Source organism: Carassius gibelio, chromosome A16 (assembly GCF_023724105.1).
Source record: "Carassius gibelio isolate Cgi1373 ecotype wild population from Czech Republic chromosome A16, carGib1.2-hapl.c, whole genome shotgun sequence".
NCBI lineage: Eukaryota > Metazoa > Chordata > Actinopteri > Cypriniformes > Cyprinidae > Carassius > Carassius gibelio.
Window position 1 is genome coordinate 29,209,729 of NC_068386.1, and position 26,812 is coordinate 29,236,540.

Sequence of the window (26,812 nt, forward strand, 5' to 3'; positions counted from 1 at the left end):
CAAAGACAGCATGCGTTCCCAGGTCCCAAATAAATGGTCAGACAGAATTACAGTATTTTAAAATATCTGTTTTGTTGTGTATTTACGCAAAAATAAACTGTTATGTCTTAACTCAGCATTTGGGGAACAGTTGAGGAAAAACACCTGATGCACCTAAATATTAGATCAGTGCAATATAAACCTGTTGATTTGTATTGTTGTTAATATTAATCATAAAATAGAATAAAAGGAATCGCTCACTCTCTGCCCTTGAGTGAATAATTGTATTAGCTGTAACAATATTCAGTTTATTTGTAATTAATACATACAATGAATATGATGCTGTGATTTTACATTTAATTATTCAATTTCAGTTTTTCTTACATTTTTGTGTTGTGCCAGATTTATTACAAATGTTGCTCAGTAGCCTAAAGACATAAATTTGATCATCTACTTAAATTCCATATATTAATTTATATATTAATGACATTTTCTACTTTTATTTCATTTTACTAATAACCTCATACAAATAATTTCAGTGAATTGAATTGGTAATTGTTGCTACAATCAAACTCTTGTGGTTTCCCCCCATTTCTTTCAATGTTTTTTGTGCTTTTTGACCATGCACATCATAATAGATAGACCTGTTTTACATAACTTGAATAATTTTTCCATAAATCTCCCCTTGGAATTATAAGGTTTTAACTGACATTTTTGTCAAAATGTAGTTATTCTCATATTGTTATTCTGTGACAACTTATTTACATTATGTGATAGGTTTTTTTATGTTGTATACGTTATAGGATATTTATTTAAAAAAACAATAAGGTTATATCTACACAGTCAAATGGAATGCAAAAACTTTGAAGCTCAATATCTCAAGATTTCTCGGAATGCAGATAGAACCTTAAAATTCCGAAAGAGGACGAAATGTGTCATATATCACTAAATCTCAGTTTTAATTTGTAGTCAGGATAATTATGGTTCAAATGTGTTGAAGCTTTAAAGCTTTTCTTTATATTGGAATTTCTCTCAGTCAATATATAAAGATATCAATGTAATATTTTCTCGGAATGTTCTTTACATTACGTTGGATGGTTTTATGTGTTATGTGGGTTTTCACAGAGAGTAATACTTGTATTTTGGTTTCTTCTCTGTTCTTCAGATCAATGTACTTTCATGTGCATGTCATCAGCATTCTGGCTATGATTCTTCTGCCCAGCAAACCCAGTTGCTTCAAGTCTGAAATTCATGCCCTGCACTTCAACAATAATGTGAAGGAGGACTAAACCCTTCTGACCCTTCTGTTGTGTGTGTGTGTGTGTGTGTGTGTGTGTGAACTGGGAGAGCAGAGGCACTGAGAGACAAAAGCTACTTTGTGTGAATAAACACACACACACGTTTGTTTTTGTGAAAAGTGAGGACATCCCATAGGCGTAATGGTTTTTATACTGTATAAACTGTATGATTTATAAGCATTTTGAAAAATGGGGACATGGGTTATGTCCTCATAAGTCACCCTCTCCTTGTAATATCTGTGTCATAACCACCATTATAAAGAGTTGTGTCCTGATATGTCACAAAAACAAGAGCACACACATACACACACACACACACACACACAATACCCAGGCCACAACTGAGCTTTATACAAGTGTACACAGCCAGGGATACAGTCCATTTAATCAAAAACACACTTAATCAAAAGCAGCTTGAGAAAGTTTTTACAAGAACTGATAAGAGCACACAAAGTTTGATTTATGCTGTACATGGTATATGACATAAGGAGGCAAGTATCTGTTTTTGTCAGTTAATGAATGCTGCTCATTTAAGGGTATTTTAAAATAGTTGAACACTGTATTTTATCTTAGTTTGTCATGTTAAGACATCAATTTTGTGAAATTACAGTGTAGTAAATACATAATGGCTATAAATAATGAATTAAAACACTACTGCAAATATTAACTGAAGAATAATCAAATTAGAATAATCAAATGTGTTATGAATTGTGATACCTGAATAAATGTTATAGGTTTTTGAATGAATTAATGGGCACTGTATGTACACATTCCCAAGTTTTTTTTTTTTTTTTTTTTTTTCTAAAACCCTTTTTTCTAAAACCCTGGCAAACAGAATATGTTTTGACTTGGGAAAGTAAGCAAGGTCACAGTCATACAAGCCTACATTGAACAACATCAGGAGTATCAGGCCCTTCCTAATTGAGCATGCTACACAAATGTGCCTCGCTGGTGGCATCTTCCTGTAACACCTGGACAAATCAGTGACACAATTATTTGTTCTATTTAACACCCCTACCCCCAACCAACATTCAAGAAATAAGGTTCTCTGGAACTCTTTTCCTGAAATTAAAATAACCCCAAAAGGACAGATCAGACCTCTGGTTATCACAACTAGATAAGCTTTACAACTCAGTGGTATTCAGAGAGTTTTACTCACTTAATTCACTTTGAATAGACGCATTCTGACCATAGGACTGCATGCCACGAACCCCTAAACTGAACGTTTTCAGCAGTTATTTGTGTTTGTGCCCTGGTGTTTCTGGTTTCTGGACAAAAACCTGACTTTTTTGTGCATGGTAGTTTTCCAGTTTGCTCACTAATGCGATTAACTCCCAGACGCCAACAGAAATGTTTACTCACTCACCGGTAAACCCACGTACATTCCTGTGCACACAAGAAGTAAAGTCCCAACAAAATCCAGGGTACAAAAATAAGTCTCTGTCAGAAGGAGATGCATAAACGAGAACACAAGTGTACTATTTATGGAGGCTATATCTTTAACACCAAGCATTTCTGCAGACTCTGTTGATATTCTCCTTGATTTCAAAAGTTAAGAATGTTATTGATGATATTGTTCTTATAATAGTCAGTAAGAAAACAAACAGACAGAAATCAGTCTGGAGAAGATCAACAGCAGTTCAGAAAAGACAATGTAGAAAAGCAGAGTGGATGTGGCAGAAGACAAAACTTGTAATCCACTATATCATCTATTAAGACAGCCTTCATACTTTAACGTGAAACTAGCCACAGCTAGACAGAATTTCTTCTCAAACCCTATAAACAGTAACTTTAATAACACTTGTACTCTTTTTGCCACTGTTGAGAGACTGACAAACCCCCCCAAGTCAGATTCCCAATGAAAAGCTCTCAGACAGCAAATGCAATGAGCTTGCATCCTTCTTTTCTGAGAAGGAAGGTGATTAGCACATCCTCAAGTAATGCAAAGGTCAGACAGATTAGGCCACAATATCAAAAAGATACTATGTCTATTTTTGAGGCAATTGATAGCAAAATTCTGGAAGACAGTGCAGCACCTAAAATCGTCAACCTGCTATCTTGACACACTTCCCACATCTTTTTTCAAAAGTGAGAAAAAAGTTTATCTGCTTAGAAGCAGATCTTTTAGAAGTGGTGAATGCCTCACTTCTTTCTGGGACATTTCCAAACTCCTTAAAAACTACAGTTGTTAAGCCCCTCCTGAAAAAAGCAATCTTGATAACACCATTTTGAGCAATTTTAGACAAATATCTAATCTTCCTTTTATAGGCAAAATTATAGAAAAGGTAGTATTTAATCAGTTGAACAAATACTTAAACTCAAATGGATACCTGGACAATTTTCAATCTGGTTTTCGAACCGCATCACAGCACAGAGACAGCACTCATTAAGATAATAAATTATATTTGCTTAAATTGTGACTCAGGCAAAATATCGGTGCTGGTATTGCTAGATCTCAGTGCTGCGTTTGACACTGTTGATCATAACATACTACTAGAGAGATTGGAAACTGGGTCTGGCTTTTTGGGATGGTACTCAAATGGTTCAGGTCATACTTAGAAGGGAGAGGATATTATGTGAGTATAGGAGAGCATAAGTCTAAGTGGACGTCCATGACATGTGGAGTCCCACAAGGGTCAATTCTTGCACCGCTCTTGTTTAGCCTATATATGCTCCCACTAAGTCAAATAATGAGAAAGAACCAAATTGCTTATCACAGCTATGCTGATGATACCCAGATTTACCTAGCCTTATCTCCAAATGACTACAGCCCCATTGACTCCCTCTGCCAATGCATTGATGAAATTAATAGTTGGATGTGCCAGAACTTTCTTCAGTTAAACAAGGAAAAAACTGAAGTCATAGCATTTGGAAACAAAGATGAAGTGTTCAAGGTGAATGCATACCTTGACTCTAGGGGTCAAACAACTAAAAATCAAGTCAGGAATCTTGGTGTGATTCTGGAGACAGACCTTAGTTTCAGTAGTCATATCAAAGCAGTAACTAAATCAGCATATTATCATTTGAAAACATTGCAAGAATTAGATGTTTTGTTTCTATCCAAGACTTGGAGAAACTTGTTCATGCCTTTAATGGGCTCCTCACCGGCCTTCCCAAAAAGACAATTAGACAGCTGCAGCTCATCCAGAACGCTGCTGCCAGGGTTCTGACTAGAACCAGAAAATCTGAGCATATCACACCAGTCCTCAGATCCTTACACTGGCTTCCAGTTTCATTTAGGATTGATTTTAAAGTACTTTTACTCGTATATAAGTCACTAAAAGACCTAGGACCAAAATATATTTCAGATATGTTCACTGAATATAAGCTTAACAGACCACTCAGATCACTAGGATGGAGTCAGTTAGAAATGCCAAGGGTTCACACAAAGCAAGAAGTATGGGTCACCATACTTGGCTGAATGTCACTTCACTTTAGTTACTATGCCGCCCACAGTTGGAATCAGCTTCCAGAAGAGATCAGATGTGCTAAAACACTAGTCACATTTAAATCTAGACTTAAAACTCATCTGTTTAGCTGTGTATTTATTGAATGAGCACTGTGCAGTGTCCGAACTGATTGCACAATATTTTATTTTATGTAAAATCATTTGGTAACTGTTTAAAATTCATTTTAAATAAGTATTTTTTATAATTGTAAAAATTTAAAAAATGCTTGTTTTATTCTTATTATTTTTCTTCATTATTATTTTACTTTCTTTTATGTAAAGCACTTTGAATTACCATTGTGTACAAAATGTGCTATATAAATAAACTTGCCTTGCCTTGCATATTCTGAATGGATTTGTATACTGTATAGATGCACCTGGTATCGGCCACGATACTGAACTCCTGTACTTATACTTATTAAAATGCCCTGAAACCAAATGCCAATACCACACAGCATGTGATAAGTGCCCTATTCAGACAAAGAAACACAGACAACAACAGTTATTAGAGTTTTAGGATGTCTATGAAGTCTATGTATGCAATGAATATATCATGTATAGCTGAAGTGTGCTAGCTGATAAAGCATACTTAGTGTATTGAGCGACAGCAGAGGAGATGCGCAAACTTGTCGAATGAATATACCTTCTATCACTGGAAAGTTTGTAGTTCAGTCGGATATGCCAAAAACAATGAAGTAAAACAATGCACAAGTTACTAAATGGTAGGGAAACAGAGAGAGAGAGAGAGATAGAAAGTGTGCTCGCCCACTTCTGTTGTGTGATCTTTGATGTTCACTCACTTAGCACACACATTTGGATTAAAACGAAGTCATAAAAAAATAAGACCATTTATTGGGGCATTCACTATAAACATAATTTATTTTCAACCTTAGTCATACAAGACTTTTTGGCGAAAGTGAATCTAGAAGCCTGTGTGAAATGTGCTCAGCTGTTACTGCTTGAACCTCTCATTCTCCACCAGAAGCCTACAAATAGGTGCATGTTTTATGTGTGTTTTGCTTGGTTGAGTGTTTCTGCATTTTATGAGTGGTTTTGGAATATAAATCAGAGCACGTTTCAGATAAAAAAAAATGTGAAAATTCTATTCATGAAAATATCACAGTAAGGAGATTTATAACGAGTGGTTTTTAAGTTTTTTCAAGTTTATTTGTGTATCACTTTTTACAATACGAATCGTTACAAAGCAACTTTACAGAAAATTATGTTTCTACAATATTTAGTAGTAGCCTATGGTGGTGACTGTCAGTTTGTGCACGTTTGACAGGATTTTTAGAAAAAATTTATACAAGACGTAGTCAGCTAGACGATGAACATTATTAATATTATTAATTAATAATTGTTATATGATGCAGTCACACTTGTAGCAATATTTGTTAGTTCTGTTGTTGATTCAGGGTTAGCATCATCTGAGGTCCTCTGAGGGTCAGCATCATCTCTTCTCAGGTGTTCTGGATCCAGACTGGAGCTTGTGTAAATCCTAATCCCGTGACAAAAACATAGAAACAAAATAGAGACATCATTAACATAGCTGCTGATCCAACAAACTAAAATTAGTTTAACCCAAGCTAATGAATAAAAATGCACATTTGATCGGATGCAACTACACTAACAATTTAAGATACATTAATCGAATGCTTGGCGAAAGAGATGCGCTTTTAATCTAGATTTATACAGAGAGAGTGTTTCTGAACCCCGAACATTATCAGGAAGGCTATTCCAGAGTTTGGGAGCCAAATGTGAAAAAGCTCTACCTCCTTTAGTGGACTTTGCTATCCTAGGAACTACCAAAAGTCCAGCGTTTTGTGACCTTAGCGTGCATGATGGGTTGTAGCGTGGTAGAAGGCTAGTTATGTATGCAGGAGCTAAACCATTTAGGGCCTTATAGGTAAGTAATGATAATTTATAACTGATACGTAACTTAATAGGTAGCCATTGCAGAGACTGTAAAATTGGGGTAATATAATCATATTTTCTTGACCTGGTAAGGACTCTAGCTGCTGCATTTTGGACTACCTGTAGCTTGTTTATTGATGAAGCAGGACAACCACCAAGAAGTGCATTACAATAGTCCAGTCTAGAGGTCATGAATGCATGAACTAGCTTTTCTGCATCAGAAACAGATAACATGTTTCTTAGCTTGGCAATGTTTCTAAGATGGAAGAATGCAGTTTTTGTAACATTGGAAATATGATTTTCAAAAGACAAGTTGCTGTCTAATATAACACCCAGATTTCTGACTGTAGAGGAAGTAACAGTACATTCATCTAGTTGCAGATTGTAACTACAAGATTCTATGTAGTGTTTTTTGGTCCAATAATTAATATCTCTGTCTTATCTGAATTTAATTGGAGAAAATTATTTGTCATCCAATCTTTTACATTTTTAACACACTCTGTTAGCTTAGATAATTGAGAAGTTTCATCTGGTCTCGTTGAGATATATAAATGAGTATCATCAGCATAACAGTGGAAGCTAATTCCGTATTTTCTAATAATATTACCAAGGGGCAACATGTATATTGAAAATAGAAGGGGACCAAGGATGGATCCTTGTGGCACTCCATATTTTACTGATGATAAATGAGATGACACCCCATTTAAGTAAACAAAATGGTAGCGATCGGACAGGTAGGATCTAAACCATCTTAGAGCCTGCCCTTGAATACCTGTATAGTTTTGTAATCTATCTATGAGTATGTCTTGATCTATGATGTCGAACGCAGCACTAAGATCAAGTAATACTAGAAATGAGATGCAGCCTTGATCTGACGCAAGGAGCATGTCATTTGTAATTTTGACAAGTGCAGTTTCTGTGCTATGGTGGGGCTTGAAACCTGACTGAAATTCTTCATACAGATCATTTTTAAGCAGGAAGGTGCTCAATTGAGCAGACACAACTTCAAAAATTTTTGACATAAATGGAAGATTTGAAATAGGCCTATAATTTGCCAGTACACTAGGATCTAAATAATAAGAGGCTTGATAACCGCCAGCTTGAATGGTTTTGGGACGTGACCTAAAGATAACGATGAGTTAATGATATTGAGAAGCGGTTCTTCGGCTACAGGTAACAACTCTTTCAGTAATTTAGTGGGTACAGGATCTAATAAACATGTTGTTGGTTTGGATACATTGATAAGTTTATTTAGCTCTTCCTGTTCTATGGTTGTAAAGCACTGCAGTTTATCTTTGGGTGCGATGGATGAAACTGAAGTGTTAGACGCTGTAGAATCTACATTCGCTATTGTATTTCTAATGTTATCTATTTTAAGTCATTACTATTTAACGTTGGTGGAATATTTGAATCAGGTGGCGTCTGGTAATTTGTTAATTTAGCCACTGTGCTAAATAAAAACCTTGGATTGTTTTGGTTATTTTCTATGAGTTTGTGTATATGCTCTGCCCCTAGCAGTTTTTAGAGCCTGTCTATAGCTGGACATACTGTTTTTCCATGCAATTCTAAAAACTTCCAAGTTAGTTTTTCTCCATTTGCGTTCAAGACTATGAGTTTCTTTCTTGAGAGAGTGAGTATTACTGTTATACCATGGCACAGTATGTTTTTCTCTAACCTTTTTCAATTTGATGGGGGCAACAGTTTCTTATGTATTAGAGAAAATAATGCCCATGTTGTCAGTCTTTTCGTCTAATTCATGTGTATTTTTGGGTACAAATAGCAGTTGAGATAGATCATGCAGGTTATTTGCGAATCTTTCTTTGGTGGCTGGAACAATAGTTCTGCCCAGACGGTAACGCTGAGACATATAGTTAATATCAGTTATACGCAGCATGCACGATACAAGGAAATGGTCTGTAATATCATCACTTTGAGATACAATATCTATAGCAGTAAGATCGATTCCATGCGATATAATTAAATCTAGTGTATGATTAAAACGATGAGTGGGCCCGGTGACATTTTGCTTGACTCCAAAAGAGTTTATTAGGTCAGTAAAGGCAAGTCCTAATGTATCATTTGTATTATCAACATGATTATTAAAATCCAACCTGGTCTCACAGAATTCCGTGAAATGTCCACGGGTCCTTAACTCAAAATCCGTGAAGCCATCACGGAATTGCCCCAAATTCCGTGACCCGACCACGGATATTTCTCCAACGCAAGTCAATGACACTGACCTCCCGTGATCCACACACGGATACCCGTTTCAATGAAGGAGTACAGAACTCGCTGAACGGACGTGCTTTCTCGTTTGGAAACGCAACATTTGACGTATTTGTTTCTTTTCCAATATCAAATGCCATAATGACATTAACCAGACAGCTGTTGTAGTTATTGCATTGTCCTGTCATCATAAAAATTACGTTTGTTTCAGTTACAAAAGTCCCGTGATGGCACGGACCTCCACAACCTGACCTCACTCACATACTTACAAGCTTTTCGTCGACACTGTTGCAATGGCATGTAATTAACTTGGCATTTTTTCTCGTCCTGTCATCATAAAATCCAGTTTGATGGCGTTTTACACACATTTTGGCTATAGTCAGAACTAAAATCTGTGATAGGAGCACGGAGTGAGTCTGTGCTTAGATCACGGATAACTCTAACGCAAGTCAATGACACTCATCTTCCGTGGTCCGTACACGGATCGTTTCAGTGATGGAGTACAGACCTCACTCAATGGACGTGCTATCTCATCTGGAAACGCAACATTTGAAGTATTTATTTTTTTCAACACCAAATACCATGACCAACCTGACTGTTATTGTAACTATTGCATTGTCCTGCCATCATACAGATTCACTTTGATTCTGTTAGCCTAACTAAAATCTGTGATACGAGCACGGAGTGAGTCTGTGCTGAGATCACGGATAACTCTAACGCAAGTCAATGACACTCATCTTCCGTGGTCCACACACGGAAACCCAGTCTCACGGCAGTTCGTGATTTTGTCACGTAATTTAATCTATTTATTCGTGGCAGGCACACGTTTATTTCCTTATTTTCATGATTGCAGCACGTTTTTTTAAACTAATGCATTTCAACTGGAGGCATCTTTCGTGCATCAGCACAATATTTTCTGATTAATTATTATTATTATTATTTAATTTTTCACAGGACAACAGAAGAAACTCACTGAAACTTGAAAAAAAAAATCGGAGCTTAACTTACTGTACAAACTGAGCAACTTACTGTATTGCTGGTGAAAAAAACACATTAAAACTTTTTTAGCTGTAAAATGCGCAATGGTTCTTTTTTTACTTTTTCATTGATTTTTATTTTTTTCATAGGCCTAGATTTAATTTTTTTTTTAATTACAGAATTCAATATCAAGTCCTTGACACATAACTGTAACACATTTTCACATTAAGAAACAATTTAGTTTAAATAAAAAGAACAAAAAATATCTAAAAATAAATAAATTATTTATTAGCGATAGGCCTACAGATTTATTTTATTTATTTATTTTTTATTTTTTTACTTTAGACTCTAAAGTTAAAAGTTTTTATTAAGGCTATTGTAAAGGCTTCTTAAAAATGATGTCGCTGATGAGCCTCTGTCAGATTCTGTGATATGAATGTCCGCTAATGGGTTTAGAATGAGCCCCGCTCGGCCCGTGTTCTGGCTTACTGTAATATTTCACCTGTAATAAGACCGACATAATATAATTAAAATAAAGAAATGAATGAATACATGATAACATCTAAATAAATTTTGATAGATTTAGCGTTATAGTTTTAAAAATATTAATAAACAACAAATCAACACAGAAAGACCTAAATAATAATAATACATAATTAATAAACAGCGCCGCCCCTCCCACTACGCGCATCACGCGCTGTGCGTCAACCCCAAAGCGTCAAAAACTGAAGCGTGCCCTGCTAACAACATTACGTAACTGTTACGTAACTGCGACGTAATCTGGTGACCAAAGTTTCGTCGTGGCGACGTAACTAGTTACGTCGTGGCAACCGGAAAAGTGAAAGGTGCGTATACGTCGCCACAACGTAACTTTGTGACGTTGCCAGTAAGTAACTGCGACGTCGTGGCAACGTCGCGGATCGGTGGTCGTGTGCTGGTAATCAGTTGGTCATTTTTTTTAATAATTATTCTATGGGCGGACATGCAGCACTTGAACCTAATTTATGTCCTCATATGCCCAAACTAATTTAAAGGCTGTTTCAGCAGCTGTGAATGATGAATACATACTCGAAATGAATTCAGTTAATTTATTAACAAGCAAATATGAACAGTAATACACCCAGATTATTAATAAAAACAGGATATACAGCGAAATATGAATGAAAGCATTCAGCCCATACAGAAGCACATAGATTGAGATATATTAATAATAAATATATTTCCATATATTGAAATATCTATACCCTTCTGTAAGCATCCAGGGTCAAAACATTATGCACAACATGCAAGTCTTAGTAGGCACTCAGTACATTGCATTTAAATATTATCATTAACAATGCACACATTCATCAACTAATCACAAGATCCCACAATAATCTTCAGCTAATCACACCCTTAACCAAACCACTACAAATAATTCATTGAAAATAATATGCTATAGCTTATGAACAGATGTATTATAGCAAATCAAGTTTAATGAATCTCACACCTATCATACAGCATTATGGCCAGTTCACACTGCCACAAAAATATATCTAAATATATACAGTATTGTTCAAAATAATAGCAGTACAATGTGACTAACCAGAATAATCAAGGTTTTTCGTATATTTTTTTATTGCTACGTGGCAAACAAGTTACCAGTAGGTTCAGTAGATCCTCAGAAAACAAATGAGACCCAGCATTCATGATATGCACGCTCTTAAGGCTGTGCAATTGGGCAATTAGTTGAATTAGTTGAAAGGGGTGTGTTCAAAAAAATAGCAGTGTGGCATTCAATCACTGAGGTCATCAATTTTGTGAAGAAACAGGTGTGAATCAGGTGGCCCCTATTTAAGGATGAAGCCAACACTTGTTGAACATGCATTTGAAAGCTGAGGAAAATGGGTCGTTCAAGACATTGTTCAGAAGAACAGCGTACTTTGATTAAAAAGTTGATTAGAGAGGGGAAAACCTATAAAGAGGTGCAAAAAATGATAGGCTGTTCAGCTAAAATGATCTCCAATGCCTTAAAATGGAGAGCAAAACCAGAGAGACGTGGAAGAAAACGGAAGACAACCATCAAAATGGATAGAAGAATAACCAGAATGGCAAAGGCTCAGCCAATGATCACCTCCAGGATGATCAAAGACAGTCTGGAGTTACCTGTAAGTACTGTGACAGTTAGAAGACGTCTGTGTGAAGCTAATCTATTTTCAAGAATCCCCCGCAAAGTCCCTCTGTTAAAGAAAAGGCATGTGCAGAAGAGGTTACAATTTGCCAAAGAACACATCAACTGGCCTAAAGAGAAATGGAGGAACATTTTGTGGACTGATGAGAGTAAAATTGTTCTTTTTGGGTCCAAGGGCCACAGGCAGTTTGTGAGACGACCCCCAAACTCTGAATTCAAGCCACAGTACACAGTGAAGACAGTGAAGCATGGAGGTGCAAGCATCATGATATGGGCATGTTTCTCCTACTATGGTGTTGGGCCTATTTATCGCATACCAGGGATCATGGATCAGTTTGCATATGTTAAAATACTTGAAGAGGTCATGTTGCCCTATGCTGAAGAGGACATGCCCTTGAAATGGTTGTTTCAACAAGACAATGACCCAAAACACACTAGTAAACGGGCAAAGTCTTGGTTCCAAACCAACAAAATTAATGTTATGGAGTGGCAAGCCCAATCTCCAGACCTTAATCCAATTGAGAACTTGTGGGGTGATATCAAAAATGCTGTTTCTGAAGCAAAACCAAGAAATGTGAATGAATTGTGGAATGTTGTTAAAGAATCATGGAGTGGAATAACAGCTGAGAGGTGCCACAAGTTGGTTGACTCCATGCCACACAGATGTCATGCAGTTTTAAAAAACTGTGGTCATACAACTAAATATTAGTTTAGTGATTCACAGGATTGCTAAATCCCAGAAAAAAAAAATGTTTGTACAAAATAGTTTAAGTGATATTTTTAGGTTAAATTAATTAGCTTAACTTTATTTCATTTATCTATTGACAAATTACCATCAAAAACATTTACAAAACGATCAAAACCGATCCTTTAGGCATAAGATGTAATTATATATATATATATTAAAAGCATGTCCATATTCTGACTTGGTGAAAAGAAACATATTTTATCTTTAAGGAACGTTTAATCTTGAGTCTGAAGTTTAATTATACTTTTTAAATGGCTCTATACTCAGAGAGCATATAAAGAACGTAAAAAAAATATATGGTAATGATATTACGTGCATACGACGTTGTAGTTACGTTGCCAGTAAGTCATGAAGTTACCAATATATTACCAATAGAGGACCTATCTGGGACATTCTTGGTTATCTGGTCACGTTGGAAGGACGTACTGACGACGTTGTGAGTTGGTAATGTGATGGTAATAAAATTACGGGCATGCGACGTCGTAGTTACGTTGTCAATTGGTAAGTCATGGAATTACCAAAAATTACCAGTACGTTACGTAACTGTTACGTCGTGTGTTAGCAGGGTGGTCAAGCGCCTCTAGCGTCACTGACATGAGATGTTTATCGCTTTGAAATCACGTTCAAGAAGTCTCATTCAGCACACATCGCGATACTTTCCATCAGTTTGCAAGAGCCGCAGGTTGGGTGAGTTATACAGTCTATGGTGAGTAGTAGTAAATATGCTCTTTTAATGCCTGTCCTAAAACGTATTCTGTCTTCTTTATTAATCAGATGAGCGCCTTATGTTTACTCTCTGTATTACATCGGTCATCCGAGGCTGTCTTTGAGTTTCATTGTGTTTAACTAAATGAACACAGCTGCTAACTGGTTAAACTCTATCGGTCACGTGACGTGACGTGCCACAGACCTGGGATCCGTTTTATATTCATTTCAGGTTCAAAGATGTAAGTTGTATTTGTAGTAAAATCATGGTAACCATGACACCTACAAAAGTAGGTAAAAACCAGTAAACAAGACATTTACCACAAGTTTTTTTGTTTGTTTGTTTTTTTACCACAGTAACTGTAGCTTTACTGTAGTATAGTAATAGCAGATTAATCACCAAATTAACTATAGTTGTACCACTGTAATGGTAGTGTTTTAATGTGCTTTTATATGACTTATTTCACAGTAATCACATTTACTGTACCATGCTTGTAATACCTTTTTAATGTAAAAAAAAAAAAAAAAAAAAAAACATTTTTCCCATCTTGCAGTTCAATTCATATTGGTTTATATCTTAAATATTTTGCTCACAGATCACTATTAACATTCTGTATATAATTCTGTTTTATTTTCTTTCCCCTTGTATTAATTTTTTAGCTGAAAAGACGTAAAGTAAGCAGTCACCCCAGTGGTGTTTGTGGAGAGGTATTCCTTCAGAAATGGAGAAGACAGAAAGCTGCAGAGGCAGGTTGGTCTGTGATAGTTTGTCCCTTTTATCAAACATTCCTGTTGTTATCATTTGCACAGCATTTTGTTGTTTCTTAAACTGTTGTACGGTCCAAATACCCACACTTGCCATCTTTGCACATTTCCTTTATTTGGCCCAAGTGAGCATGAAGATCACAATGTGTGTCGATCTTAACATGACAAAGTTCGTTTCAACTTTGTATTTTAAAAGAAACTTCTAAATGTCTTTTCAATAGTCCCTATTAAAGATGACAATTTATTTTGTGGTGCTTCTAATTAAGTGATAAAAAGAAGTTACAAATGATGTACAAAATAAATATACTTTTCTGTGCACCAAGAAAACATGCAACACTTTGTTTTACTACTAAATTATTCTCAATTTCTAATTATTATTATTAATATTTCACAAACATTGGAAAGTTGCGTGACCTCCTGTGAGATCTCTGCAAAAAGTCTCACATTAATTCCAAAACATGATGCATGATGGGATACACTAAGCGTTGTATAGCGCTCCGGAGCAGTATTGGAGAGGTTTAGTGTGAGTTAAGGACACTGTGCTTTGGCATTATTAAGACCGGGGACAGTCTCATAGTCACGTACACACACTCTCAAGTGAATAAGACCTCAAGTGTGGGTAACTGGAAAGGGGAAAAGTCTTTAAAATGATCCCTAAATACAGTCGCACGTCAAAGTCTTAATAATTCACTAATTCAATTTAACACTTGTATGATATTGTACAAGCCCCTGGAAAATCTCATCTGACACTATCACAATATTGGAAAATCAGTTGCCCCACACAGTCAGAAAGTTTATATTGTTCATTGGCTTCTCATTAAATTACTTCAAATAAGCCCCATCAGTTCATGTTCCCACTATACGTGATCTCCATGACTAGATATTGCTATTAATGACTTGCTTTTAATAATGGATGCATTTAACATTTAATTATACAGCATCTTTGCAGATTATGCTTTCATGGTCTAAAAAAAACACAGTAATGTTGCATTTAATTACATAATATTTCTATCCTTTCTGTCTTACAGGATTGTTTCCAGATAACACTGTAGTTCTCCGTCATGCACAAGGATTCACCTCTTTAACTCCACCCCACCCCCCCCCCCACCCCCGCCACACACACACACACACAGAGAAATGGTTCCTGGATCAGTGACTCAAGACTTTGCAGTGGTTTGATTTCTGCAGAAGATGTAACTTTGTTTTAATTAACCTTATAATGAATACATTGTGACCTTCCAGCAACCCATATACTGTACTGTATACAGAACCAGTGATGACAACAATAGTTAAAAAAATAGCATTTATCATATTGATAAAGCATTGTGTTCTCTTTGTCAAGCTTCATACAGTAAACTTTACTTCTGGTGCTTTTATCATAAAAAAGCTTCAGTTCTCATCAGGAGTTTTAGTAAAGGACATATTCATGCACAGCAATCCCCTAGTTCCAGTCATGAAGTGAATGATGTTATTGTTAAAGTTATATTTCTGCATTTTTATGTAGCAGGTGTTTGTTTTCCTGAACACTTTATCTTTCTTCCATTGTTCGGACAATCAGTGTTTACGTGATGCTCTGCTGATTGAGTTTTATAGATGATATTGCACACTTGACATGCATGTCTTCATGATGTTTTTTTGTGAGTTTGAAACATTTACATTGTGTTGTATCACTTTTTAAGAAAATGTATATTTTTACGGTGTTCTCTGAAAGATATATACCATATTTATAATGTTTTGTTTTTTAATAAAAGAATTTGCACACTGAAAAATGTTAACGTTTACAACATAACTGCCTTTTTTTTCTTCATAGTTTTATTCTTTAAAAACGAGCTTGGTGACAGTGCAGTAATATGTGCACTTTGTCTTTAAATGAGTTTGACATATCAATAAATACTGGAAAACTCTTACAAAATTATGTATGTTCATTATGCTTTATTTCAGTTTTTATTACTAGAGATTAATTGGTAAAGCAAGGCAAATCACAGAAACAAATTTAAATAATTTAATAACTTAATAATTTCACTCTTTCCTTTTATTAGTAAATGCTCTTGTCTTTGGTCAGGAATAAATGTATCTTTTAAATTGAATGAAATGAATCTATTGGTTAGATCAGATACAACTGTGACTGTGCAGTTCACATCACGTGTTGTACACACACATGTACACATCGATATTGCCAAATTGTTGTCAAGCTGAATAACAATAATTTCTGTATTTGCATTATTGTTGGAAGAAGGTGTAGACGTTAATAAAACACTATCTAATAGGTGGCAAATTTAATTTATTGTTAACCAATCTATCCCTTTAGCCGAAAAACGGAAAACAGCGTTCATGAATGACAATAAATGGTTAAGGAAGTGTGATGACGCTGCTCAGCTTTGATGTCATTGGCTGTGAATGTCCCTTGTCATCGCAGGACTGTATGTGGTTGGATTATCTTTTAACCCATATTAAACAGCGGATCATGTTACAAAAGTATGTTTTGCTGCTATTATCACATTAGTAAATATATTAAGTCAACATTGGGTGTTTCTATGTTGAGAAAAATCACCTTTTTACCGAGATCCACTAACCCTAAGAATAACTTCAATGAACTACAAAAAACAGCGCCTAGTATTCCCTTTCCATAGATAGAACGATGGAGGCTAATGGGTAATGTAGTTTAAAAAGTTTTATTAACGAAATGAAATAATATATTGAATGGTAAACTAGACATATAAATATGTTCACTGTGTAAACCACTATGATATATTTGAGAGGCATGGTGAAATTTAGTATTTTAGAGTATGCAATATGTAAAATGCCTTTATGCCACCTTTCCATTCATTTCTGAAAACTGTGCCCAACATTATTTTATCAGCATAGCATAAGTAGTAATCATGCTGATTTTCGCTTTGATATGTTAATTGGACTCTGATTTACAGCCATTTGAAATATACAGTTTTTGGCTCTTCCGGGGGGTGCTACTGGGCCCCTGGGGGTAGAAGGGCAGTAAAACCTACATATATGTATTCTCCTCATCATGGACAACAAACTGAGCTGAGTCACATTTATATCTGACAGTTTTCACAGTCCTCTGTTTTCTAATTCTTACATCATTGCTATTATACCTTTTGACAGGACATTGTGAGGCCATCTGATGAAACATGGAAAAATTATAAAGAAATGTTTTGATAATAAAAATAATAGATTATTTATTTGATTTTTGAAGTAAACATCAATAAATATAATGGATGAACCTGCAACAACATGCCATTATCTATTCCCCACTGTTAAGCAGTAATCAAGGACAATGTATACACATTGTGATACTTCACTATTACACAAGGACAAATTCATTCATATATATATATATATATATATATATATATATATATATATATATATATATATATATATATATATTAGGGGTGTAACGGTTCACAAAATTCACGGTTCGGTTCGATACGATTCACTGGTGTCTCGGTTCGGTTCGGTACGGTTCGGTACGTTTTAGATACAGCAAAAAGAAAAAATTGGCAGATACATTTCCTTGATTTAAAAAAAATATATTTATTAAAACTAACAAAGTATGTTTTTTTTTACATTGAACAATGATGGAGCTATTCTTTACCCATCTTCTATGGTGTTTTCTTAGTAGCATACTGTATAAAACAAAAACAGCTCCTTATAAAATTTTTTTTAAAATTTTATATTATTGTTGTAGTAGTTATGAACAAATACAAAGATGTAACTTTTTATATGGAACTCTATAACTCTTTATATTGAGTGTGTTTTTACTCAATTGGTTCTCTATAGGGCTTTTGTTTTTTGGCACAAAGCAGGAATTACGGTCTGGCTGAAATTAGCTCGTGAAGGAATATTGTAACGGGGCTCAATTACATTAAGCATATTCTTAAAACCTGCGTTTTCCACTACAGAGCGCGCTCGCTCACTCAGTACGCGCGGCGCTGGACCCTGGGCTCAGCGTTGCCCTTCAGATACAACGCGATTTGGGCTGCACTATGCCAAGAGCAAAGTAGGTGGAGTTTTCAAAACTGCCCGTGCATACGTTCTATTTATAACAGTTGTTCTATCTAATAACGTGCAGGCCTGTTAATTGTATCGTACTGCTCAGGAAATTCCGATACAGTACAGTACTAGTCCATTTTGATTTCCGTGCTTGCTCGGATGCCCCGATCGATTGGTAAAGTGCACCCAAACACCAGACCTGTTGGTTATTGGAGGATCTTATATTTCTGGTCTGTTAAACGCATTGGCCATTTTGCAACGAGCCTTCAGCGCGTACTGAGTGAGCGAGCGCCTGACTGAGTAGCCTATAACATATGGTGTTTTTTTTTCTTCGGGGGTGTCAGGGGCGTTGCCTGTTACGTCGTTTGGGTTATTGAGCTACCTTGTTGAACGCATATCATTATATTTCACAATTTTTTATTTATTTTGCAAATATAATTAATTAGTCCAACGAACCGTTCGGTACATAATGCGTACCGCGTACCGAACCGAAAGCCTCGTACCGAACGGTTCAATACGAATACGCGTATCGTTACACCCCTAATATATATATATATATACATATATTACTAATAACTAATTAGCAAAAATCAGTGTAAAAATGTCCTCTCAACCCTGTCTCTTGCTCCTCATGTGCTGGACATCAGTAATGTGTGTGCTCTTGGTTTTAATGCAGTACAAGATCCACTTTGATCATTCCTGCTACATTCTCAGTTATCCCTTAAGTGTTTGTAACAATAAAGCCCATGGCACCATCTTGTAATGCAAAATAATTAATCTCGTAACTCCCTTTCTTTCACAAAACAATTGGCATTTGTTACTAAATATAAACAATAATAACTTTCTGGTGTACTGATGTCCCAGATGTCATTAATCTGATCAAATATTTTTATGTCTTAAGTAAAAAATAATCCCAATAATGATTATGTAGTTTTTCCAAGTCTAAAATAAACACATATGAGCCTACCTAAAATGATGTATTTAACAAGAATCTTCAGAACACAATATTCGTCATATTCATTTTATTGAAGCATAGACTATAAAGATGATAAAGTAGCATCAAGACAAATAAGATTCAAGGAAAATAATTATTCATAATCAAAAATACATTAACCTCATATATTAATCAGTTCACACAGATGAGTGATGAAATGTCCTTAAAAGTCACAGTCCCATCCAGTCAACTGTGATACAGATCATGTGATACATATAAGACATTTGATACTGTTTCAGAAAATAATGATTCCTTATCAACACATCTAAACTGGTTTCATCGTGATCTTCTCTCGTGTCTGGAAACAGCTTTTGGTTGATATCCAGCACTGATGTGGTGTAGCTTGTTCTCAGCCAGAATATTAGATTAGATTAGATTAGATTCAACTTTATTGTCATTATGCAGAGTACAAGTACAGAGCTAATGAAATGCAGTTAGCATCTAACCAGAAGTCCCAGAATATAGTGTTTTATATACATAAAAGTGCAGAGTAAGTAAAGCTATGATATACAGAATTTACAGTGGAGTTGCTATATACAATATTGATCAGAGTATACACAGAGTATAAATATGAATGTAATGTAGGGATTGTATGTACATTATGAACAGAGCAAAGAAGAATTATATATACATTATGAATAGCAGGAACTTGAGAACAGTGGTAATAAATACAGTTGAATGAGTGTGCAAAAGTATAGTTTAACAATTTATTATATGCAAAATAATAGTAGTGCAATTATATTTATTGTAGAAATAGTTTACTGTGCTTGTACAGTAACAGCTTTAGACAGTTTATAGTGTAATGGATTTAACCATGTGCAGTCTGTGCAAAATATGAGTAGTGCAATACATGTATGTAAAGTACTGTGACCAGTGCAGGTGCAGGTTAGATAGGTGGTGCGGTGTTCAGGAGTGTCACAGCCTCGGGGAAGAAGCTCTTCCTGAGTCTACTAGTTCGAGAGCGTAGGCTCCTGTAATGCCTGCCGGATGGAAGGAGGGTGAAAGGTCCATGGTTAGGGTGAGAGCCATCCTTGATGATGTTTCTTGCCCTGCCCAGACAGCGCTTCTGATAAATGTTCTCTATGGAGGTTAACTGGGTGCAAGTGAGATCTCCCAGTCCTAAGATCCCAGACCTGGTCAAAGTGAAACAAACAATCCAGATGAAGTTGTTTAATGGACATAGAGCTCATCTTATGTTCTGTGTGATTTTAGCAGGGTGAGTAACTATGACCCTTGTAGTACTGTACACTTACCATTATTCAAGCTGTTTTAAGATCTTTTGAGAAGCTTTTTCTCTGAAGACAATTTACCACATCCTCTTCTTTCACTCCTTTCAAGAGCATCACTTGGTCAAAACCCCTCATTTGGTTGATGAGATCATCTGTACAAAGTAAAATTGTTAAAATACTGCAATAAACAATTTCATTATGCAAGAATTTAGAAAAAGTTACAGAGGCAAAGGACTTGCCCATGAGACTCCATTAGCATGTGTACTTCTCAGAGACTCTAGAATTCATCTTTTGTTGCAGTAAATGTGTTTTCTTCCTCTAGAGTCTTTCTCCAGAGCTAATGACTTCTCTCACAAATGTGTTTTAGTCTGTGCAGTGTAAGGCCTGGCTTCAAACCAATCAACTATCAATTCACAATTTATAACACAACATTCACAAAACAGTGAGATAATGTCAATTGGTGTTTATATCAATTAAACCACTTTTATGACACTTGTATGCTTTTAAGAATAACAGTTGGTGTTTTTTTAAAACTTTAGATTAAAAATGTTCCAGTCAAACTTTGCTAACATGCTATAATTATTATAGCTGTATCAAATAAAATAAAATAAATATAAAAACATTGGAAAGAATAATTACGGCTGACATGACCAGTCCTGTGAGAAATCATCATAAAGTCCTGTAACACATAACACACTCATACCAGAGGACTTCTGTTTGCTTGAGCACAAGATGACCATCTTCATTCCTCATCCTGAGCAAATCATTTCCTTGGTCTTCCTTCTCTTCTGTGAAACAAGATAATCTTACTCTGTGTGCAATGAGCAATATTGCTCATTAAACATATAATTAAGTTAATTCAAAGTAAGATTCAGACCAGAGCATTTGATGAGTAAACAAATGTACCTGGGAAGAGCTGATCGTGGCAAGAGTCGCTGAGACTCAGTAATAGCTCTTTTAGTTTTTAGGAAGGTTTGTGAGGGTTGGCTCCCCAAAAACTTCTGAAAAAGAAGAACAGCATTATCTGCAAACAATCCTGTAAGACAGAAAGAAAGGAAATATTATTTCATTACATGCAACTTATACATTACTATATACTTTAACTTATACATTACTTACATACATTATTTTTTAGACCATGAAAGCATTAGTGAATTATTAAGACTTTGATGTGGGACTGTATTTAGGGATCATTTTAAAGACTTTTCCCCTTTCCAGTTACCCACACTTGAGGTCTTATTCACTTGAGAGTGTGTGTACGTGACTATGAGACTGTCCCCGGTCTTAATAATGCCAAAGCACAGTGTCCTTAACTCACACTAAACCTCTCCAATACTGCTCCGGAGCGCTATACAACGCTTAGTGTATCCCATCATGCATCATGTTTTGGAATTAATGTGAGACTTTTTGCAGGGGTTTAACAAGAGGTCACGCAACTTTCCAATGTTTGTGAAATATTAATTATAATAATTAGAAATTGAGACTAATTTAGTAGTAAAACAAAGTGTTGCATGTTTTCTTTGTGCACAGAAAAGTATATTTATTTTGTACATCATTTGTAACTTCTTTTTATCACTTAATTAGAAGCACCACAAAATAAATTGTCATCTTTAATAGGGTTAATAGGGCGCTAATTTTAGCGCTTTGGGTTCTAGAAAAGCGCATTAAAATGTATTATTAGGGACTATTGAAAAGACATTTAGAAGTTTCTTTTAAAATACAAAGTTGAAACGAACTTTGTCATGTTAAGATCGACACACATTGTGATCTTCATGCTCACTTGGGCCAAATAAAGGAAATGTGCAAAGATGGCAAGTGTGGGTATTTGGACCGTACAACAGTTTAAGAAACAACAAAATGCTGTGCAAATGATAACAACAGGAATGTTTGATAAAAGGGACAAACTATCACAGACCAACCTGCCTCTGCAGCTTTCTGTCTTCTCCATTTCTGAAGGAATACCTCTCCACAAACACCACTGGGGTGACTGCTTACTTTACGTCTTTTCAGCTAAAAAATTAATACAAGGGGAAAGAAAATAAAACAGAATTATATACAGAATGTTAATAGTGATCTGTGAGCAAAATATTTAAGATATAAACAAATATGAATTGAACTGCAAGATGGGAAAAATGTTTTTTTTTTTTTTTTTTTTTTACATTAAAAAGGTATTACAAGCATGGTACAGTAAATGTGATTACTGTGAAATAAGTCATATAAAAGCACATTAAAACACTACCATTACAGTGGTACAACTATAGTTAATTTGGTGATTAATCTGCTATTACTATACTACAGTAAAGCTACAGTTACTGTGGTAAAAAAACAAACAAACAAAAAAACTTGTGGTAAATGTCTTGTTTACTGGGTTTTACCTACTTTTTTAGGTGTCATGGTTACCATGATTTTACTACAAATACAACTTACATCTTTGAACCTGAAATGAATATAAAACGGATCCCAGGTCTGTGGCACGTCACGTCACGTGACCGATAGAGTTTAACCAGTTAGCAGCTGTGTTCATTTAGTTAAACACAATGAAACTCAAAGACAGCCTCGGATGACCGATGTAATACATAAACATAAGGCGCTCATCTGATTAATAAAGAAGACAGAATACGTTTTAGGACAGGCATTAAAAGAGCATATTTACTACTACTCACCATAGACTGTATAACTCACCCAACCTGCGGCTCTTGCAAACTGATGGAAAGTATCGCGATGTGTGCTGAATGAGACTTCTTGAACGTGATTTCAAAGCGATAAACATCTCATGTCAGTGACGCTAGAGGCGCTTGACCACGCTTCAGTTTTTGACGCTTTGGGGTTGACGCACAGCGCGTGATGCGCGTAGTGGGAGGGGCGGCGCTGTTTATTAATTATGTATTATTATTATTTAGGTCTTTCTGTGTTGATTTGCTGTTTATTAATATTTTTAAAACTATAACGCTAAATCTATCAAAATTTATTTAGATGTTATCATGTATTCCCTGACAGCAAGCAGTTTTGGTCCAGATTCGGCCCACATCTGGCCCGCATGGATTTCATGCGGGCCAGATGTGGGCCGGATCTGGGCCAACACTATGTTGCTGTCTGGGTTCATTCATTTCTTTATTTTAATTATATTATTTCGGTCTTATTACAGGTGAAATATTACAGTAAGCCAGAACACGGGCCGAGCGGGGCTCATTCTAAACCCATTAGCGGACATTCATATCACAGAATCTGACAGAGGCTCATCAGCGACATCATTTTTAAGAAGCCTTTACAATAGCCTTAATAAAAACTTTTAACTTTAGAGTCTAAAGTAAAAAAATAAAAAATAAAAAAATAAAAAAAATCTGTAGGCCTATCGCTAATAAATAATTTATTTATTTTTAGATATTTTTTGTTCTTTTTATTTAAACTAAATTGTTTCTTAATGTGAAAATGTGTTACAGTTATGTGTCAAGGACTTGATATTGAATTCTGTAATTAAAAAAAATTAAATCTAGGCCTATGAAAAAAATAAAAATCAATGAAAAAGTAAAAAAAGAACCATTGCGCATTTTACAGCTAAAAAAGTTTTAATGTGTTTTTTTCACCAGCAATACAGTATGTTGCTCAGTTTGTACAGTAAGTTAAGCTCCGATTTTTTTTTCAAGTTTCAGTGAGTTTCTTCTGTTGTCCTGTGAAAAATTAAATAATAATAATAATAATTAATCAGAAAATATTGTGCTGATGCACGAAAGATGCCTCCAGTTGAAATGCATTAGTTTAAAAAAACGTGCTGCAATCATGAAAATAAGGAAATAAACGTGTGCCTGCCACGAATAAATAGATAAAATTACGTGACAAAATCACGAACTGCCGTGAGACTGGGTTTCCGTGTGTGGACCACGGAAGATGAGTGTCATTGACTTGCGTTAGAGTTATCCGTGATCTCAGCACAGACTCACTCCGTGCTCGTATCACAGATTTTAGTTAGGCTAACAGAATCAAAGTGAATCTGTATGATGGCAGGACAATGCAATAGTTACAATAACAGTCAGGTTGGTCATGGTATTTGGTGTTGAAAAAAATAAATACTTCAAATGTTGCGTTTCCAGATGAGATAGCACGTCCATTGAGTGAGGTCTGTACTCCATCACTGAAACGATCCGTGTACGGACCACGGAAGATGATAGTCATTGACTTGCGTTAGAGTTATCCATGATCTAAGCACAGACTCACTCCGTGCTCCTATCACAGATTTTAGTTCTGACTATAGCCAAAATGTGTGTAAAACGCCATCAAACTGGATTTTATGATGACAGGACGAGAAAAAATGCCAAGTTAATTACATGCCATTGCAACAGTGTCGACGAAAAGCTTGTAAGTATGTGAGTGAGGTCAGGTTGTGGAGGTCCGTGCCATCACGGGACTTTTGTAACTGAAACAAACGTAATTTTTATGATGACAGGACAATGCAATAACTACAACAGCTGTCTGGTTAATGTCATTATGGCATTTGATATTGGAAAAGAAACAAATACGTCAAATGTTGCGTTTCCAAACGAGAAAGCACGTCCGTTCAGCGAGTTCTGTACTCCTTCATTGAAACGGGTATCCGTGTGTGGATCACGGGAGGTCAGTGTCATTGACTTGCGTTGGAGAAATATCCGTGGTCGGGTCACGGAATTTGGGGCAATTCCGTGATGGCTTCACGGATTTTGAGTTAAGGACCCGTGGACATTTCACGGAATTCTGTGAGACCAGGTTGTAAAATCTCCCATGATTAGCGCCTTATCAACCTTAACTAGAAGGTCTGAGAGGAAATCTGCAAATTCTTCTAGGAAATCAGTATATGGCCCTGGTGGTCTATACAAAGTAGCCAGAGCAAGAGATACATTAGATTTCTTTTGCATGTCTGACAGTGTAACATTTAGCAGAAGTATTTCAAAAGAGTTAAACCTGTATCCTGTTTTCTGGGTGACATTGAGAATATCACTATATATTGTTGCAACACTTCCGCCATGACCAGTCTGACAGGGCTCATGCTTATAACAGTAGTTTGGTGGAGTAGACTCATTTAGACCAAAATAATCATTTGGTTATAGCCAGGTTTCAGTCAAGCACTTCAGTCAAGTGATCTAATATTTATGAGCCCAAACTTTAAAAATTGTTTTTTTTTCATTTACTTTACATTTTTCTGGTTTAATTCCGATAAGATTTTTTCTAGATCCTACATTATATTTATATTTTGACCTCACTATTCGGGGAACAGACACAGTCTTAATAGTTTTTACAGTGCAAGTACTTTTATCATTTAAGTGGGTGGAACAAAACTCATCATAATGGTTATTTGAGAATTGACTTACCAGTCACATGGAGCGAAGTGTCCTGGAGATGTTGTCAGAAAGCAGCCCCGCTCCGATTCTGCTAGGTTGTAATCCATCAGTGCGAAACAGCCTAGCATGCTCCCAGAAAAGATTCCAGTTATTAACAAATAGCAGTTTCTGTTCTTTACACCATAACAACAACCATTAATTTAAAGCAAAAAGTCTACTGAACGTTTCGTGTCCTCGTCGATACGTGGGCAGTGGTCCTGACATGGTGATCGTCACCGCGGGCGTCGTGCTGTGAACCGTCTCGATCAGGCTGCTGAAGTCCCTCTTCAGCGTCTCCGTCTGCCGCAGCGTGGTGTCGTTAACCCCGGCGTGAAGCACAACTGCTCTGGGGCTCTCATCGGCCTTCAGGATCGCGGGTATCTGCGCAGAAACATCGAGAACACGAGCACCAGGCAAACAATGAGTGTGCACTTTACCTTCGGCTAACGTAGCACGGACGTATCGGACGATGGAATCTCCGATGATCACAGGGTCGCGTCCTGTCTCGCAGAGGGGAGCGTAGCGGTTCCGGATGGAGATCTCAAAGGCAGGAGGGGGAGAAGTAGTCGCCCGGGGCCCGGATCGCGTCCTCCGCTGTGGACGGCGTCGCAGTGAAGGACATCTGGCAAGATCGCGTCCTGGGTGCACCGGGCCTGTGCAGAGAAACACACAGAGTAGACATGGTTGGATTGTTAACAGAACGCTATATACTTACCCCGGACTTGTGAGCGTCAGCCCGGGATGATTCCCTGCATTATGTGAAATGCTCGTTTTCACTCAATATCCTATTAATCTTGAGTACCTATAGAGTAGTACTGCATCCTTCATAACTCCAAAAAGTCTTTAGTTTTATTATATTCATAAGAGAAGGATAGTCTGTACCGATTTTTCCAGAAAAACACGACAGACTGGAGGCGTGACGTGTGGGCAGAGCTAAAGAATCACGAGCGCCAGTAGGCTTTTGCGTTGAGAGCGTTTGGAAGCTGTGACATTACCTTG

The 26,812-nt window shown here is 36.2% G+C and overlaps 1 protein-coding gene and 2 long non-coding RNA genes across 4 annotated transcripts in view; 1 reads left to right on the top strand and 2 right to left on the bottom strand.

The window, feature by feature from the left end:
- The window catches only part of mboat1 (membrane bound O-acyltransferase domain containing 1), a 256,808-nt gene extending 251,742 nt beyond the window's left edge, over positions 1 to 5,066 (top strand). The window contains exon 13 of the mRNA XM_052617611.1: positions 1,145 to 5,066. Within this exon, the coding sequence (XP_052473571.1) occupies positions 1,145 to 1,268 (124 nt within the window). The 3' untranslated portion in view covers positions 1,269 to 5,066. The remainder of the gene's footprint in view (positions 1 to 1,144) is intronic.
- An 801-nt stretch (positions 5,067 to 5,867) lies between these two features.
- On the bottom strand, positions 5,868 to 26,582 carry LOC128030147 (uncharacterized). The gene is made up of 2 exons (XR_008187840.1): positions 25,805 to 26,582; positions 5,868 to 6,223 (listed from the first exon to the last, which is right to left on the bottom strand). It is a non-coding gene; the product is annotated as an uncharacterized LOC128030147 (long non-coding RNA).
- On the bottom strand, positions 19,250 to 23,414 carry LOC128030135 (uncharacterized). Of its 2 annotated transcripts, XR_008187825.1 has the most exons (6): positions 22,893 to 23,414; positions 22,385 to 22,475; positions 21,372 to 21,501; positions 21,169 to 21,253; positions 20,490 to 20,617; positions 19,250 to 20,369 (listed from the first exon to the last, which is right to left on the bottom strand). It is a non-coding gene; the product is annotated as an uncharacterized LOC128030135 (long non-coding RNA). The 2 variants fall into 2 exon arrangements; XR_008187824.1 differs by lacking the exon at positions 22,893 to 23,414 and having other exon boundaries at positions 22,385 to 22,609.
- Positions 26,583 to 26,812: the final 230 nt, after the last annotated feature.